The sequence below is a fragment of the Lissotriton helveticus genome, chromosome 12 (assembly GCF_964261635.1).
Source record: "Lissotriton helveticus chromosome 12, aLisHel1.1, whole genome shotgun sequence".
Taxonomy (NCBI): Eukaryota; Metazoa; Chordata; class Amphibia; order Caudata; family Salamandridae; genus Lissotriton; species Lissotriton helveticus.
In genome coordinates, this window is record NC_136073.1 from 391,640,965 (window position 1) to 391,659,617 (window position 18,653).

The 18,653-nt window shown below is 41.7% G+C and overlaps 1 protein-coding gene across 1 annotated transcript in view; it reads left to right on the forward strand.

The window, feature by feature from the left end:
* Positions 1-18,653, forward strand: part of CHST8 (carbohydrate sulfotransferase 8) — a 1,263,676-nt gene that overhangs the window by 933,077 nt on the left and 311,946 nt on the right. The window contains exon 3 of the mRNA XM_078669642.1: positions 14,748-14,783. Coding sequence (XP_078525768.1) covers positions 14,748-14,783 — 36 coding nt within the window. The remainder of the gene's footprint in view (positions 1-14,747; positions 14,784-18,653) is intronic.

Sequence of the window (18,653 nt, forward strand, 5' to 3'; positions counted from 1 at the left end):
AAAACCTCTCTCCTGCAAAGAATCATCCCAGAAGTCCTTAAAGCAGGGCAGGTATCCCTATCTTAAAGAAGCCATTGGCAGACCCATCCGGACTTGAATAACTCACGCCCAATATCCAACATCCCCACCTTGTCCAAACTTTTAGAAAAATGTGTCCACCTGCAGCTTGTCAAACACATAGACCAATTCAACCTGCTTAACCAATACCAATCCGGCTTCCGTGCTGGGCCCAGTACTGAATCAGCCATGACCCACATAATAGATGACGCACTAAAAATCTTTGACCCAAATGATGCCTGTTTACTAATCTTGCTGGACCTATCCTCGGCTTTTGACACCGTCAAACACGACACTTTGATAGATCTCCTGAAACACAGAATGGGTCTATCGGGACCTGTTCTAAACTGGTTCACCTCTTTCCCCCAAAACAGATCCCAAAGATTCAAAGTCCATCAATCACTATCCAAGACCGTCCCAGTCACGTTAGGAGTACCGTAGTTATCATCCTTTTCACCTACACCTTTCAACCTTCTCATGGAGCCACTCACCGAACTTCTCAGCTCATCGAACGTACGTTATCACATGTACGTGCATGACACACAACTCTACATAAAGATCCACTCACTTGAGGACATCACATCTCTCAATTCAACACTTCAAAAAACACAGACCTGGATGGCCGAAAACCATCTGAAACTAAACACCCTCAAAACTTAATTCCTCTTAATCGCTCCCCCCAACCAATTAACCACCATCCTCGATTGGATGAACCACCTAACAGCACTCCATGGTCAACCTCATTATCGATTCAGCAAAATCACTGTGCTGGACAGAAACCTAAACATGCGAAAACACATCAGCACCTCCACAAAAGGAGCACATTTTCAGATGAACACCTTGAGAAAAATGAAACCCTTCCTGCCCACTAATGACTTCAAGTATGCAGTTCAAGCTCTAGTAATCCGGAGAGAGGAATATGGGAGTGTCTCTCTCTGTGGCCTCCCCAGATCAACGGCGGCCCCTCTAAGAGCTTCAATCAATGCTACTGGCTCCAAAAGATACAGTCACATCTGCCCCAACCTCGGAGCCCTCAACTGTTTACCGTTTGAGGCTAGAATTCATCTGAAAAATCGCCTATATGATGCACAAGGCACTATATCATAAAACCCTGAGTTATCTAGCTCAAAATTTGTGCTATCTTGTGATAATAGATCCATCAGGATCTCCGTCAATCTTCTACTGAAACCACAACGATTTGTCAAGAAGAAAACAAACAACCGGTCCTTCTCAGGAATGGCTCCCAGGATTTGGAATGCTTTGCCCCCAGAAACTAGACATAATCCTTCATCTGCATTCTTCAAAAAATAAGTGAAAGCTATTCTCATGGCTAAATTTACTTGAACTATTTATATATACCTGTAATATATCTACTAGTTTCTTTTAGTAATATTTTGTATGTAGGCATTTTTTCTATGCTTGTATTTGTCTTCTTACATCGACCCTGTAAAGCGATCTCATACCTGTATATAAGCAAAACAAAAAATGCTTTTCCTATGTAAAATTTTCCTAGCTATAACCTTCCAGTGGGGACCACCACAGGTTGATAGATATATAGATGTGTAAATGTTTTGCATTTGCATATATGTATATATAGATATAGGCATCTAATTTAAAATGCAAAACATCTGTTCAAGCAGAGCATATTGTTACATTTTATGGATACAAGCACAACTTTACCAATGTACTGCTTGTAGATTTACCTGAGGAGGCAGCTCTATAAAACACAAAACAAGTTCAGATTCTTTTCCATACTTCCTTATGGATTTTACATTGTCATAGTGTCTACGGTAAACGCTCTGCTCTGGCCAGACACCATCATCTTTTTAAGCTTACATGTGTGACGCAGACAGGCAATAAACATTATCACTTCTACTCGCAAAATGTACCTAGTTGTTTTTTTCATCATACCCGTTGTGTAAATCAGTAGATGGTCCTTGCAGCTTCCAAATATCTCTGACCAATTAGAGTTAATTAGAACCATTTCGGAGAGTATGTTATAAGGACTTTGCCAGGTACCATTGTGCAGCTCTGGGGCTGCTCCAAAACAAGTCCTTTTAAATCAAAGTCAATTTCCAGGAATAGTGTAGACAACACACATTTATTATTTGTTTCCGTATTCATTATTTTTTGTTCGTACTGTTGTACATTGTTACATATCTGTAAAGTAGGTGATTGCTGTGGAACGTACCATAGAGCAGATGGGATGGTGATTAAAGAACTTATCCAGATATCACATCTACTGGTAAGCTGCAAACATTTTTATATCACATATGCTGACCGTTTAAGGCACAAGGAGAAAAAGTGGGTTGCCTAGAACAGTGCTGAAGCCAGTAACTAAGAACTCTGAGTCAGTCAGCCGTTTAGCCACGAGAACAAATCTATTCCAGGAAGCGAGGCGGTTTTGTCTGAGTTCTGCCAATTTGTGTTTCAACGTGGCTATCTTGTATTGGAGAAGGGGGCAGAAATGACTCTAAAGTGAAAAGTGTGCAGAATAAACACCACCCAGGTTGTAGCCTATGTTTTGCAAGACCTGCCAACTCATGTATCACTTCAGACAGAGGTTTGTGTAGAATTCAGGAATACTCTAGTATTACCCCATGTTGTGGAATTGAGCTTTCCCACTGCCAAATAGGGTCATAGAGCTTCCTAGCTTAAAGGCAGCACCAGTCTGTGTAATGGAATCTCTCTTCAGTGGTATAGAAAGGGGAAGGGGACAAAATGCATTCCCTTAAAATCCAGGGGCTCTGTAGGGCATTCTCATGGGGAGGCAGGTGTGGCCACTCAGTGAGGGTGGTTCAGGTGCTCTGCCAGTGCACAGTAACCTAATGTGAGTCTGTGCTGCGCCTGACCAGCCTAAACAATTCTAATATGGTGCAGCCACTACAGATCAGCATAAACTCTTCCTTGGAAAAGCAAAACCTTGAGCTGTCACACATTTACCTGAATTGGTTTAGCCCACAGAAGTGAGAGGTGTGGTGCAGTGGTCAGGGCGGCTGACTCCAGAGCACGGGTTCTATTCTCGGCTCCAGCGACAGCTCAGCTCAGCACCCTGTGACCCTAGGCAATAGCTCACTTAATCTCCCCGATGGCCCCCAGCGCTTTTGGGATCCCTAGGGGTTAGTTTACTCTTTACAAATACCGGATAAACCACCCTCACCCATCTGCAGTGCCTCCCTGTTAGATTTGGGGGTCTCTAGCTGGCAGAGGTAGGTACCTTTGACCAGATACGGATCCTTGAGTCTAGTCGGGGTAAGGGGCTACTCTCCTAAAATAACCCCTGCTCACCCCCTTCGTAGCTTGGCACAAGCAGGTAGGCTTATCTCAGAGGCAGTGTGTAAAGCATTTGAGAACACAGACAGTAATACAGTGAAAACACTACAGAGGGACACCACACAGGTTTAGAAAAATAAGTAATCTTTACCAGACTGAACACAAAACCAAATGACAACCATCCACAATACTGTACTCAAAAATAGACTTTAAAATGGTAGGAAATAGCCCAGTTCTCTTAAGGTTTTAAATGCAACATTTTACTCTCAAAGTACCTTGGATGCGTAACGCAAAGCAAACGTAAGGGTCACAGGGAAGGTGATTCATCATTTCCTTACACTCAGGGGAGTGTATGCGTCGGTTTCTTACTGCTGCTCAGGGGAGTTGATGCATCCGTTTCATATTGCGATCCTTTGCGATGGCACTCCGGTGCTATGTGACAAAATGGTGTCTTGTTTACGGTGCGACAACGTAGCTGCGATGTGTGCACGCCCGATGGCCATGCAGCAACCCGATGATCTTCTGAGCTGCAACAGGCCCTGCGAAATGCTTCTCCGATGATGCGGCGGCGACCTCTGCGGCGGCGGCACGCTTCTCTGGTGATGCGACGTGCTTCGGCGATGCAATGGTCGCAGCAGCAGCGGCACGCTTACTCTGTGATACGACGGCAACTGCTGCGGCAGTGATGCATTCGGTACCTTTTGTTTTCAAGTTATATTTTTCGATGTTCTTGGCAGCTGCTCTCCTTCTCTCTTGGGGCTCTATCTCTCCTACGACGGAACCGGAAATGACGGTTCCGTCGTAGGTACCGAATACTCCAAATAATAGGAGCACGGACCTAAGAGATATAGAATCCTCTTGTCTCCCTATGTTTATTTGCATTCACCATCGATAAGAATAAAAACAACGGCGACATATTAAAACCAAACATACAAAAAATTTCAAATGTGGAATAGACGCGAGGGCGCGTCACTATTGATACATATATAAGAGGTCCTACTAAAACAAAAGCAGAGCCCTGAAGAAGAGCTTGTAAACTTGAAGTTTCTGGTCCCATACACATAAGGTCGAAACGCGTCGGCAGCAAACAGATAGAGGCTTGGAGGAATCCAAGAAAAAGAAATACTGACCCCGCCAGGGCAGTAGAGTGAAAAACAATTTTGTTTCTTTTTAAGAGACTGCAAAATTAAATCTCCGACCCTACATAGGACCATAAAAAACAGGACACTTCGAGGACTGAGACAGCTTTGGTCCCAGTTAATATCAGTGAAAACGATAGGACTCTTGAAATTCATTCCTATTTGTGAAAAAAAAGAGTGGTATCCAATTGTAAAAATGTCTTTGTAAAGATACTTGTGTTAATTATTTATGGCGTATGTGCAAATGCAAGAATGATGTATTGTTTGTATATATAAATGTAAATGTATTGTAATATAACTGTTTTCATGTATGAAAAAAAGAAACAAAAAGACTTCAGATGTATGAAATGTCAAACAAAAAAAAAGGTTTAAAGTAACAAGAAGAAAAGGTTGCCCAAAATCAATAACAAGGATTTTTGTAGGTTAAAAATAAGAGTTGTAATTTACGGTTTTCAGAGGTACTTATCTTGATTAACTGTATGAATATATGATTCCAACCTCTGGAATTCCCTAACTGAATCTCCCCCTAGTTGTATATGCAAGCCCACCAGCAGCATTTGATTTACAAGCCCTGGGCACACGCAGTGCACTGTACTAGGGTCTGACAAGTAAACAACATAAGCCAATCATGGAGTCACTAATCCATTACAACAATTACAATGGGGAGCACTTGCACTGTGGCACTGAATAGCAGTGGCACAGTGCCCAAAGCATCTAGAACAGTAAAACATATAGCAAAAACACAGGAGGCAGCAGCAAAAAATGGAAGGGAGACTCACGCCAATGGTGCCAGGTCGAACACTCCCCCTGCCATATCGATGCTGCAAGTACCCAGTGTGAATAATTTCCTCTCCATTCTGCTGTGTTTAACCGCATTGAGCCAGCTTTGCTTCGACGTATGTGCTGTCCAATTATCTCCGTGAGCCAGAGTCCGCCCACCTGTTTGCGCAAAATAAAGGATTAAAATAAATGATTTATGGCCAATTTCTATACACCTAGTGAATACACACCAGCACAATTCCATCCAAGTGTGAACGCTGCAGGGGGTTGGCCTTCACTTAAGCATCCTTTCTGCATAATTCCAGAGCATTCTAGAGGAACGGTGCAAAGTATGACTGTGTACTACTAAGTTTATGTTGGTCAAAATTTCCAAAAGTAATTATGCAGAAGATCTCCTGCCCATCTATTGCTGCTCAGAGCAGGAACGTCACCTGCTTCGTAATGGGCACATTTTAAACTCTTGTATTCTTTGCACGACTTTACGAGCCACTGGCGCGCTTTATAGTACTGAGATAAAGACGGTTATTAGAGTCATTTGCCACAAAATCACCCAAGAAAAAATGACTCCTAATTTTCATGAGCCAAAATGGATGAATATCTTACAAACAGAATCCTTTTTTCTGAGATAATACCGTAATTTAGAGTGGCTCTCCTCCCATCGGACGCTGCTCGTTTGAATGATTACTCGTCCATGGGTACCGTGCGAAAAACATAATTATACTGAGAAAATGTAATGCAACGGAGGCAGCACCTGCGGACCAGCAGACCGAATGCAACAAGCATAGCAACTAGCAAAAAGGATGACTGGTGTCAAGCGCAGTTTCTTTTAATTGATGAGCGCTGTTTTTCGAGCAAAGTAAAGCCCGTGGTTGAGATTGAACTAGCATACTGTTTTAATTATTGACAGCTGCATTTATATTTTTGTATAATCCGTGAAGAACTAGTGCCATATGTTGGTATTTATACAGCGCACTGATTGCCTTTTAGTATGGCCTGAAGCACTGTCGGTTTTCTGGGTGTTCCGGTCACGTGCCGGACTGTGCGCGTTACTTGGTTGGTGCAAGGGTGATCATATGATATCTAAACCATCATGACTGTACAATTGAAGTAGGTATCAATATTTCACATGAAGTTGGAAATATTGTTTCCATATAATTTAGAAGGTCGCAAAATGAAGATACAATTTGGATTATGAGGGAACAGGAGAAAGCTGTGTGTGATCCTATGTGGAAAAGTAGAAACTGCAGGAGGTGACACCTATGAGAGAGTCAGGCTGAGGTAGTAGGGGCTGCTCCTCCACTAGGGCGGAGGAGCGTCGCCCAACTGCTTTCTCGCAGTACAAAAAGCAGAAACATAAAACTTTTATAACTTTCAGTTATTACCATTTTATGTTTGGTTGGTTGCCGGTGGGCAGGGCTGCTCTGCGAGCAGGGGAGGGGTGGTGTGCCTACCCACTCCTGAGTGTCCAAAGACTGTTTGGTCGGCCCGCTGGGGCTGCCCAAACCAGTCATGCGCACTCTGCCCTTCTCCATGGAGGATGCAATTTGAAAGACTTCTCACTGTTCTGTGTTGTACGACAGCCGGTTCGGAGGCTGTGTCTCAATTTGAGAGGCTTCTTACTGTTCTGTGTTGTACGACAGCCGGTTCGGAGGCTGTGTCTCAATTTGAGAGGCTTCTGACTGTTCTGTGTTGTACGACAGCCGGTTCGGAGGCTGTGTCTCAATTTGAGAGGCTTCTCACTGTTCTGTGTTGTACAACAGCCGGTTCGGAGGCTGTGTCTCAATTTGAGAGGCTTCTCACTGTTCTGTGTTGTACAACAGCTGGTTTGGAGGCTGTGTCTCAATTTGAGAGACTTCTCAATTTTCTGTCTTGTGCGACAGCTGGTTCAGGGGCTTTGTCTCAATTTGAGAGGACTCTGACTGTTCTGTGTTGTGCGACAGCCGGTTTGGAGGCTGTGTCTCAATTTGAGAGGCTTCTCACAGTTCTGCGTTGTGCGATAGCCTGTTAGGAGGCTGTGTCTCAATTTGAGAGGCTTCTCAATGTTCTGTGTTGTGCGGTTTGGAGGCTGTCTCAATTTGAGAGGCTTCTCAATGTTCTGTGTTGTGTGACAGCCGGTTCGAAGACTGTGTCTCAATTTGAGAGGCTTCCCACTGTTCCGTGTTGTACAACAGCTGGTTTAGAGGTTGTGTCTCTATTCACAAAATATGAATATGTTTACTAATGTGAATGTCGCACATGAATGTGCAAACCTTAGGTGTGATTTAGCTGGGCATGAGGTGGCATCTGACGTTCAAGAAAGGTGCATACACAACATTGAAGTGGAGGCCCATACAGACAAGGAGGCCTTTGGAGTGCGGGGTCGGGATTTAAAGGTCATCTGAAAGGTGAAGGACCTTGGAATTCTTTAAATGAATTCCCTTGGATTGCTTGAACAATGCTGCGGTGAAAGAATGAATTCTGACGCGATTAGGGAGCAGTATTCCCTGCTGTGGCAGATAAGGTAACAGAGGAAAGGGAGATATTGATTTACCCAGATGCTCACGGACCAAGCCCCTGGGACGGTAATTTAGCAAACAAGAGCTTTTTGCATCCCAATCAGTTCAATCCCTATGAAACTGCGTGTGTAAATAACGTTTTGGAAATAGTACTGTCCAGTATCCATTGTGTCTGAAGTTTCTAGAAAGTAATTCAAAATGTCATGTAAAAAATGTGTTTCCATAGCGAAACCTGAAAAAAGAGAGCGGGGTAAAGAAATGGGGACAAAGAGAAAGAACAGCGAAGGAGTACGTTTCTGGCTTGGGTTTGGGTGTTTGGAAGTTGTTTGGGCCATTCCAGACCCAAGGTGACTGCGTCACAAACACGTCTGATGTTTGATTCATTTGTTCCAATGCCCCCCTTGCTTTCCAGTAGCATTGATGCCCAGGGTGATTTTTCCTGCCCGTCAGCTATAATTATTGTAGCAGGTGTCGTGGCACCAGGGCCCGTTGGGTGTGATGAGTCCCCTGCAGGAAACCAATCAGGGCCAGCAGGCCCATTCTCCTTTCATGCATTGGGGTTCAACACGGTCATGCTCCACTACTGAGTTATTGTCATGGTTGTGGCCTGCTGTAGCACCAGCTGCGATGTGGGTCCCCCTCTCTGCAAACCTGAATACTTTGGGTCCCATGGAGAGTAATTTTCAGTCTGTCTGCTCTGCCTTATCTTGAAGCACTACCATCAATGCCTGTGGTCTCACTTCTCTTGTTGTTCTCTAAAAAATAAAACACTTAAATAACCAGGGTCGAACGTTGATGTGAGGAGGCATGACTGCAATGTTTTGGGAAGTTTGACAATTTTGTTTTGGCTTCAAACCTGCCACTTCTGGGGGTCTATTTCAACCCCCTCTTCACATTGTGAACTCCAGCAGGCGCTTAGAAATAATGAGGATTCAGGCAATCGCCCTTAATTACACACTTAGGGTGTCTGGCTGAAGTAAACAAGCCTCTAGAAATCTTGTATGATTGTGGTGTCATTCCCTAAATGAGCATTGAGCGAATAAGAACTCTGCAGCTCTTTGGTGATTGCAAAACCTTTAGAACAAGAATTGGCAAAACCACAAGGTATGTCTTTTAATGGGATTTGCTTCTTCATTGATTGATGAATGTGTACATTCAAGTATGGTCTTGTGGATGGGTGAGTGTGTGAATGTAATAATGAGCCTGTGGGTGGCTACATAGATGCGTGAGTGCAAGGGCGAATGTAAGCGTGCATACTTGATTGGAAATTGAGTGGCTAAAGTTACCAATCAATAAGGAGGCCTTCAGTTATAAGCCAGGCCTATTGCCTTTACCAAAGCTGGTGTGATATTTGTATTGTATTGAGCCACATATGTAATACAATTTTAGGACGTGACTGGCAGCTCTGTATTAGTGGCATTACTGATTTTAGCTGTAAGAGTACTTATTGTGTGCATAACGTGCAGTTAACCCCATTATATATATATGTATGTATGTATGTATGTATATATATATATATATATATATATATATATATATATATATATATATATATATGTAATATAATCTAATGCCCCACGCCCTGTAGCTCTGTGCTAGTCTTTATCTGTGGTGGCTGATGTCCTAGCAGTCATTGATCATGAGGGATTCAAGTCTATCTGTTTAACTTTGGTGCCCACAATCACTCGCTCATTAAAGACGAGTAAAAGTAACAATTGCTCATTAGTGATTAAGGACGTCCCTGATCATTGGAGTGATTCATTTAAACATAATCACACAGCCAGAGAGCAGATTAACCTTTTTAAAGCCCTGGGCGTGTGGAGATTTGCAAGGCTCCTGCGCGATCACAAATCTAATCCAATATAAAGCATTTTGAAGGATGCTGCTGAGGCGCAGGGATTCTACGCGCCAAAAAACTGTCATGATAAAGACAAAACACCTTTGCAACCAGTGTTCCTTCATTTTTTCAAGTCATCCTTTACTGTAGTAGTGAAGTATAAAACTTTATGGCGTATAAAGGGGATTATTTTATTTTGTCACCTCTTTGGCCTCTGCTGCTGCAGATAAGGAACCACAGCAGTGGCTGATACAAGATACACGCAAACAAAGCAGTGTCAGCTTATCTGAAAGAAACCCTAACATCCTTGCAGGCAAAGGGAGAGTTGAGAGCTGTTGGTGTCAACCTAAAGTGGCTCGAATGCATACAGAAGCTTCTTCGCAAATCTTAATGGGATGATCCTCTCGTAGGACATTGGAAACAACTTGAATTGATGGGATAAAGTGAAGAAAGTAACAACACTGCGGCTGGTGCTTAGTCGAAGCCTTTGCTAAGCATCTGTGACCACAACAAATACATATATTTTGTATTAGGACCTATAGAATATAACCATGTAACATACATTTTGTTATGTTGATTTGTATAGTGCACTATTCACCAAGAGGGTATCCAAGCACTCAGGCAAGCGTGTAGGAGTGTGGACCCCCAGGTGTTTATACAAAAAGCTACATCTACATCTTCAGCTTCTTGCAGAACTCAGGATGTCAGGAGGAGGCTCTATTGTGTTGAGGGATGTTCTTCCAGTCCTTGGATGCAATGTAGGAGAAAGGGCGAATTCCATTTTGCTTTTGTGGATGTGGGGAGTGTGTGTGAGTGAGGCAGAATTTAGGTGTCTGGTGGGTTGGTGAAAGCGTACCCAGCTGTTCTTGTCCTGTGTTGTGTAGGGCTTTGTATGTGTACATGAGAACTTTGAATTGACCGCACTTGTGAATGAGGAGCCAGTGAAGCTTCCTGAGGTATGGTGTGTTGTGGGTGGGCGATGAGGGAGTGGGAGTATGAGTCTTGCGGTTGTGATCTGGACTCTGTGTAGGAGTTGTTTGGGGATTCAGGCTGTGTTTTCCAAGTCAGTGTGTGCATTTTCTGAGTTGATTAATTTGACATTTGCACCCCTTTTACTACTTAATTTTAGTCTAAAAACAAAAACAAGGGGCAATAATGTTAGTTCTATTATACGATAGGAAAATGTAATCTTTTGGTATTTCATTTTCTTATCCCTCCCAGATTCTGAGTCCGAATGTGCCTTTAATATGAAAAGCAGGTCACTGCTCTCTTGTAATAACTTATTATAAACAAGAAGTGTTGTTACACTGCTTATCCTTCAGGGCAGCACGGAACATCAGCAATCTTCCAACAGGAACTGTAAGGGAGGGAGGAGTGCATCCCCTCTGCAAACTGTGTGCTGGATCCAGACAGACACTACAAACTCCTTCTTCCAGTGCTGAGTCTGGTATACTAGTGACAGCATGCAATTTAACTCTCAAATACTAAAGTAAGAGAATCCATTCGTCTGCTGTCTCGGCTTCATTACAGTAACTGTCTTGTAGCATCAACACTTTTCCTTCTAGCATCTGCATGAACCAACTGAAGTCACAGCACTCAAAGTTGAGGCTGTAAAGAGTAAGATATCTTGTACTAGGCAGTAACGTCTTCGAAAATAAAATAATGTTTATTATTTTAAGTAGAATTTTTTTTCCCCCACCATGAGCACTTTTTATACATTGGCCAAGGCACAGTTGCATTGTTGCCTTAAGGCCCCAGGTCAGATGTGACCCCTGAGCCAGCCTCAAATTATAAAATAACATATGCTTTCTGGGTCCTGTATATTAGATTTAAATGATGAGTTTGGACAAAAATTATTCCAGCACACAAAGAGTTCTTTGCAACTGTGGCAAAGGAATGCTTAGCAGTGGCATAGCAAGGCCAGGTGGTACCCGTTGCGGAAAACTTATTGTCACCCCCCGGCTTGACAAAATGGCAAAAATATGCGCTTAAAACACATATTTTTGCCATCTTGTCACCCCCTCAGTGATGACACCCGGGGCGGGCTGCACCCCCCTTCCTACGCCACCGCAGCTTAGCAAGAAAGGGAGGGAGAAAAGACGCAGCTAAGCTATCAGGTGAGGTGGCGGGCCATATCTTTGTGTAATAAAACAGTCCCCAGACACTTGAAAAGAAAATTGCAGGTTCTCTGATCTTATCAAGGATTTTATCCTGCGACTTCATCATAGACATCATGTAGGGGTGGTCAGAGGTCACAGGTGGCTTGGCCCTTCTGACTCTTGGCCTCAGTGGTGGCAAAATCAGTGCAAAGAGCACAAGGGGCTGCTCACCATTAACGGTGTCGAGGTTCTACGTTCCTTGTTTTTTGCCTATTTTTATTATACTGATAATGATTGATAATCCGGTATTCACTATTAGTGTAATAAAATATGTACCATCATGAGCTGGAATGGGAACGTCTTTGGAAGTTTAGGTAAGTAAAAACAAAATGCTTTTAAACCTATGCTGTGTGGGCGAGAGTGTACTTGTGTGCAAGAGAGTAAGTATGGGTGAGTGTGTGTGTGTGTGTGTTGATGTGTATGAAGATGTCTGTGAGCGAAAGTGAGTTACAGGTAGTGTGTAAGAATGAGCATGACTGTCAGTAAGTAAGTGAGAGGCAGTGAGAGTAAGAGTAACTGCAAGCGAGCTGGTGAGAATACATTATTCAGTGGGTGTGTTAGTGAGAATAAGTGACTGAGCGTGCATAACTGTGAGTGAGAGAGGCAAAGTAAGTGAAAATGAGTTATTCATAGTCACTGAGAATGAGTAACTGAGAGCAAGAGAGCATTTGACAAATGATTACGCCAGAATAATAGTATACATGAGTGGAAGAGAGTGAGTGAGTGAGAATGAATGAATGAATGATTGTGGGAGAGAATGAGTGTGAGTGAGTGAACTTAAGAGAGTGTGACTAAGAATATTGTTGTTTGCAAATTTGCCATTGGCCCTGTCAAACTGAAGTTAATGAGTGGCTTATAGAGGGACCCTAGGCCAAATACTTGAGCTGGCATATTGGAGGCAATATGTAGAATAAGAGGCACCTATGACACATACTGGCACTGGCATACTACAGATAATACTTGGCACAGGTGTACTGGAGGGAATACTTGGTAATGGGAAGTGGAGGTAAAACTTGGTACTATTATACTAGAGGTAATTCTTAGCATATGGGATACCTACAGCAAAAAGATGGTGCTGGCATACTGGAGATGATTCTTGGCACGGAGAACCTGTGGAAAAATGCTGGTGCTGTCATACTGGAGGAGATTCCTAGAATTGGATCAACAGTGGCAAAATGCGGGCACTGGCATATTGGAGGCCATTCTTGGTATAAGGAAGGAGAACTCTGGCATATGGTAGAGGGACAACCATGGCAACATTCTGCCCCAGCATCCTATTGGTAATTTTTCATGTAATGATCACACATGGTCTATCAATAGCACTAATGGCAAAAAGCTGGCTCTGGCCTGGTACAGTGGTGGTAATGTGTGGCATGTGGGGCACTCATATCACATTTTGAAAAAAGTGAGGTCAACTTCTGATGATCACCAGGTTTTTTTTTTTTGGCTTGGGCAACCATGAAAGGACATGAATACTTAATGAGTACCCTTCCAGAGCCGATGGCTTTTTTTGTATATGTATGTGAACGTTATGACTTAGAGTTCGTTATATGATTCTATTTATTACTAAGTATTCATGGGGGGAGAACCTCTAAAAGAGATCGAGGTCACTTGCTTAGCTCATTTGCTACACACCAGGGCAAGTATTACCCCACCATTTTAAAGATCTCCTACTACCACTTCAGTAACAGAAGGTAAACAGTGTCTTGATTTGCTCTGGTTTCTTCCTGTAGCTTCCACTGGGGCCCACACATTACGCTGAAGGATTTGTTAAATAAAATACATTCAGCCCTGCAATATGCACTCCTCTGACTAAATAAAAACAATAAAAAAATTCAACAAGCAATTTGTGTTTTATTACTGCGTAGACATGAAACCCAATTTATTTGAATAAAAACGTAACTTCTGTGCTTTACAAAAGTCTGTGTCTTGCAAATGATCATAAATCAAAATAAATTACAAATAAGGAATAATTATAAGATAGTAGAATAGTTCATATTCAATATATAGTCTATATCCTTTAATGCAAGTGGACATAACTACTATTGTGTTTTTAAGCTTTTTTACCTCTCCCTATATTGTGTTAATACATTTCTCATTTTGGCATACAATAAGGAATAAATGAATTTGCGGTGTAAATATTTTAATATCCCAGTGATATTCTGGATTTTATGGCACTATATGTTCTTCAGAAAAATGCTGAATGTGCCTTAAAAATCTATTTATTTTAAATGAATACTTTAGCTTCAAATTTCAACTGATAGTTTTTGTGAAACAATGAGGTATGCTTCTTATCACCATAGAAAGATAATTTGCCACACATAACCAAACATCTAGGCGCCTCAAAGCACACAAGGGTCTATAGACTTTAAACATTTCAGCCTATGGGGAAACCATTAGCGGCTGCTACCAGACAGGGTTGGTGCGACATCGCAGAGAATAAGGAAAAATGAAAAGAAACACTTCCCTTGGAACAGCTGGCTGCCTCCTTGCCCCGTCGTCTTCAGCTTCCTTGTTCCTGTCTCCAGTCCCAACAGCAGGAAGCACCAGGCTCCCAGTCTCCACTAAGCCAATTGTGATTGGTCTGATTGATGTGGTTCGGTGCTCAGACGGGGACAGGGAGCCTGTGCATGTTCCCCATCAGGCTGTTTGTTACAGCTTGGTGGGGAACATGCAAAGTGTGCATTAACTGTTTGGCTGGCCCAAGAGGGTCGGCCAAACAGTCATGCACACTCAGGGAGTGTAAACCACTCCTCCCCTGCTCTGGTCAGCCTCGCACGCCCCACAATGGACAAGCCCACTCACTGCAATAGGAAAAATGAAATGATAATAATGATACGTAATTGTCATTTTAGTTTTCCTTTTGAGCAGCGGGGCAACGCTCCTGTACCTTAGCATAGAAGCTGCCACTGGAAAGAGAGGAAGTATACCAGAAAGTTGTTGCAATGTATAGTAATGTAATTTATTAATATTCCATAACTTTTAAACATCTGTTTTCCATTTGCAGATCACTGGAGACACCTGAAAACTGATCAAGCAGGAGGTAAGAAAACAATTTTAGTTTCTACTTAAAGTGCATGTGAACATTTTATTTCTCAAAGATCCACTACTTTTGTAAACGTTCTTCTATTAAACCTTTATATTCATGTACATGCTAACAAAAGACACAGCTAAGTACTATCAGATATGTAACATCATTAATCATTCTGTGATAGAATTTATTAAAGGACAATTTAACAGAATTTGCTCATTCTTGTATCCAGTACCACGACAGCAGTCAATCAGTGAATCACCCAAGAGAGAGTCTTCTTAGATACCAGCATGCTGATGAAGACCTCTAGCACCCATATAGTTAAACTGTGTCGAGAATGGTGGGTCTTCTCTTTGAGTGTTCACACTTCTCAGTGGCACATTCATTCCTGTTGTGATTGAGTTCATGCACCTTATTCCTGGGCCATACTCTTCCTATTTATCTTTGACTTTGCCAAGCATCACAGTCTTTTCCAGGGAATTGGATCTTCGTGTTATGTGTCCAAATTATGACAGACTCAATCTGGTCTTCAGTGCTGCAAGTGAAAGCTCTGGTTAGGTTTGATTGATTATTAAAACGTTTATCTTGAGCACCTTATTCTGGACTTCTGTCAAATCAATAGGAAGTGATACAGTGAACTTTTCTCTTTTCACCTTCACCATCAAAACCATTCTCTTAGAAAGGAATCCAGATATGAAGTAGAACAACAACTTATCTGCCAGTGTTCATTAACTGCATTGCATTTTATTAGTAGTTTCTATAATGAAGCATCAAACGCAAAACCTCTACCTCATACATTTATAAAGGCACAGGATTTTTCCTTTGCAAAAAACACTTTTTCTTGGGTATTTCCTTCAATGAACATTAAATAATTTTAAAATAGGTTGTTAGGACTTGTATATCATATAATGGCATATAAAAACCACATCAATATAAGGAATTATAAAGATATGCTATAATAAACCTGGAACAATCTTTCTTTCAAACACAAAACAAAGTGTATTTAATTAGTAGAAAATGTCCACACTGAAATGTAAACAAGTTATTAAACAAGGAAAAAATCAGTACTAAATTGTTAATCCTACCAAGGTAGGCATCTGGTTACTATTCTAAATCACATTAAACCAATTATGATGTGCCCCCTCGCCTTTCTTAATATTGCGGAGCACCAGGAGATGGGGTCTCTGGGGCCAGAAACCAGTCTAGGGAGTGAGGCTGCTTGAACTACTCCCCATTTACGTGGGGCCCACCTCGCTTGATCAAATGGTGTGTGTGGCGTGGGGTTGGCTGAATGCGGGGGATGTGGCCAGGCCCTGTAGCCAAACCCGCACTACGTTAAAAAAAAATCCTTATACTAAAAAAAACAAAGGTTACAGGGATGTTATAGGTAGGTTCACAATTTACACACAAAACCATAGACATTCAGCAGTTACAGTTGGTTATTTCAAGTAACTATAATTTGTGCCCTAATTTAACTTTAACTCACGCCCTCTCCATGCATTACTACTTACCCCACATATTATATCAGTCATGATATCTTCTACAACATCATTGATAATATCACTGCAACATTTGCAATAAAACTATTAATGAGAAAACTGTGCATGGCTGCTGCGCAAATTATAGTTATCTTAGGGCAAGAGTTACAGTTACTTGAAATAACTCTAATTGTTTTATTTCTGTGATTTTGTGTCTAAATTGTTCACCTAACTATAACATCCCTGTAACCTTTTTTTTTTTGTGAATTTCTAAGGTTTTTAAAATGTTTTATGTGTGTGCGTGTGTGTGTGTGTGTGTATACACTAGGTAGTTATAGTTAGGTCAGCAGTTCCATAGGAGAAGTGTTTTTTGTGTTGCTGATAACTTTAGCACCGTATGACAAATCTCAATGAAACTTTCCAAAAAGGTGCTACTTTTGACTAGTTTGTGCATGGAAACTTTCGGGGTGGTCCAGCAAGCAGGAGAATAGAATAAAGGGGTTCCCAAAATGCTAAATCCTCATGCATTTTCCGTAGAATTCATTAAGACAGGCTACTGCAAAATGGAATAACACCAAATTTGCCAGGAAGCTGTATTGTGGTCTGCAGATTGAGTTTTTGGGGAATTAGTGTAAATCCATTTAGTAGTTTCTGAGAAATTAAGGTTAAAAAATAATTTTATATCTGGATGGTTGGGTCTGCGAGAGGCGTAAGATACTCTTGCTGAAGTGGAGTTTAAAAATAGAGCGCTCTGATTTGCCCAGGAAGATTAATTTACCTGGGGCCGTCCCGTGGGAATGAGCGCTCTGATTGACTGCCAGTAACATGAGAAAAATGTTGCTTGTAGCAATTACAGTACTTTGGGACTTAGTCCCCTGTCCTGTAACAATAAAAGAAAAATAGTATAAGGGGGCAGGTTAGGGACACTCTGGCTCACTAGGCCCCATGGGGGGCCCAGTGAGACCGTCCCTGGGCCCAAATACACATCTGCAAAAAATGCACCAATCTGGAAAAATAAAACTAAATAGTGGCCCGGCCGCATCCACTAAGTTTAGGCCCCCGGAAGCCCACCCGAAGGCTGAATTCATAAAGGGAAGGGGGACTGCATGGCCCCCTAACCAAACCTCCAGAGGCCCTAAGGAGCCCACCACAGGGACAGAAATTTGTTTATAAGTGGAGGGGCCATGCCACCCCCTTCCCTTATAAATCATAAGTAATGGGCTTATTAAGGCTTGGAGAGCTCCCTTTTAAAAACATAAGGCCTTGTTGGACATGGGTGCCGTGGATTTCATTTCACATATGGTGTTAAAATATTACTTTATGTTAAAAAAAAAAATCCAAAAATTCTCTGAACAAAAGAAAGGTTAAAGTATTGTTATAGTTGAGTGTATATGTTGGTGACAACATTGTTTTGAACAAAAAAATAGATATTCATCAGTTCGTTAGGAGAGCTAACAATAACTTGCACCCGTGCTATACACTACTTATGACCTCAACTATTACATCAGTTGTGACATGTTCTATGACAACATTTATGGCATCACTGATGACCTCTAAAATGACATGATTGATGACATCATCCAAGCTTCTTTTGTACACATTGTGTATATATTCACCTAACTATAATGTTACTGTAACTTTTGGGTTAATATTTTTAGCAGATGCCTCCATCGATGAGTGTGGACTCGTGCTCTCTCATCTTTTCTGGCAAACAAACGTGACAGGCCCTCATGGAGTGATTACAATTCTGCTTATTTTATCGACACCCTACATAAAACAGATGCGTTTTGGCAATCTGCCTTGTTTACTGTGTTTGTTAATTACTACGCGCTCCTACCCTTAAGAAAATAAGTTACGATTCACAATCAAAGAAAGAAGTATAATCATCAAAATAAAGGAACACATGTTTTGCATATACAAATAAGACAGCTATGTACGGCAGCTATCTTGAAACAGTATGTAAGTTGATTATCCTAATAGAACATGTAACATTTTTCCATTGCTTACATATAGCCTGTTCCACATTCAGGCTGTGTGGTTTCAAGTCCCAGAAAGGTCGGCACTTAGAGAGACAGGGTATCCGAAAATAACAACTTATTTCTTTCCAGGACTTCAGCAACCATTCTAGGACCTTAATTCTCGAATTTCAGAAAAGTTGGATATTGGAAAATGTAAACATCCAAGTATCTAAAATGGAGTTGTCATATCCCTAATAGCCATATAAGCATCCTCTTCTTGTTCAATGGCTAAAAAGGGTCTCATCCTCTTTAACTGTCCTGCCCCTAATAAAGTCCACCACTCCATCCGCCTTTCACTATGGATTATGAATCATGTTCCAGGCCATGCTTTTGATGTCCAAATAAACCTTGAAATTTCAGGCTGCCATCTTCTTAATAAAAATAGA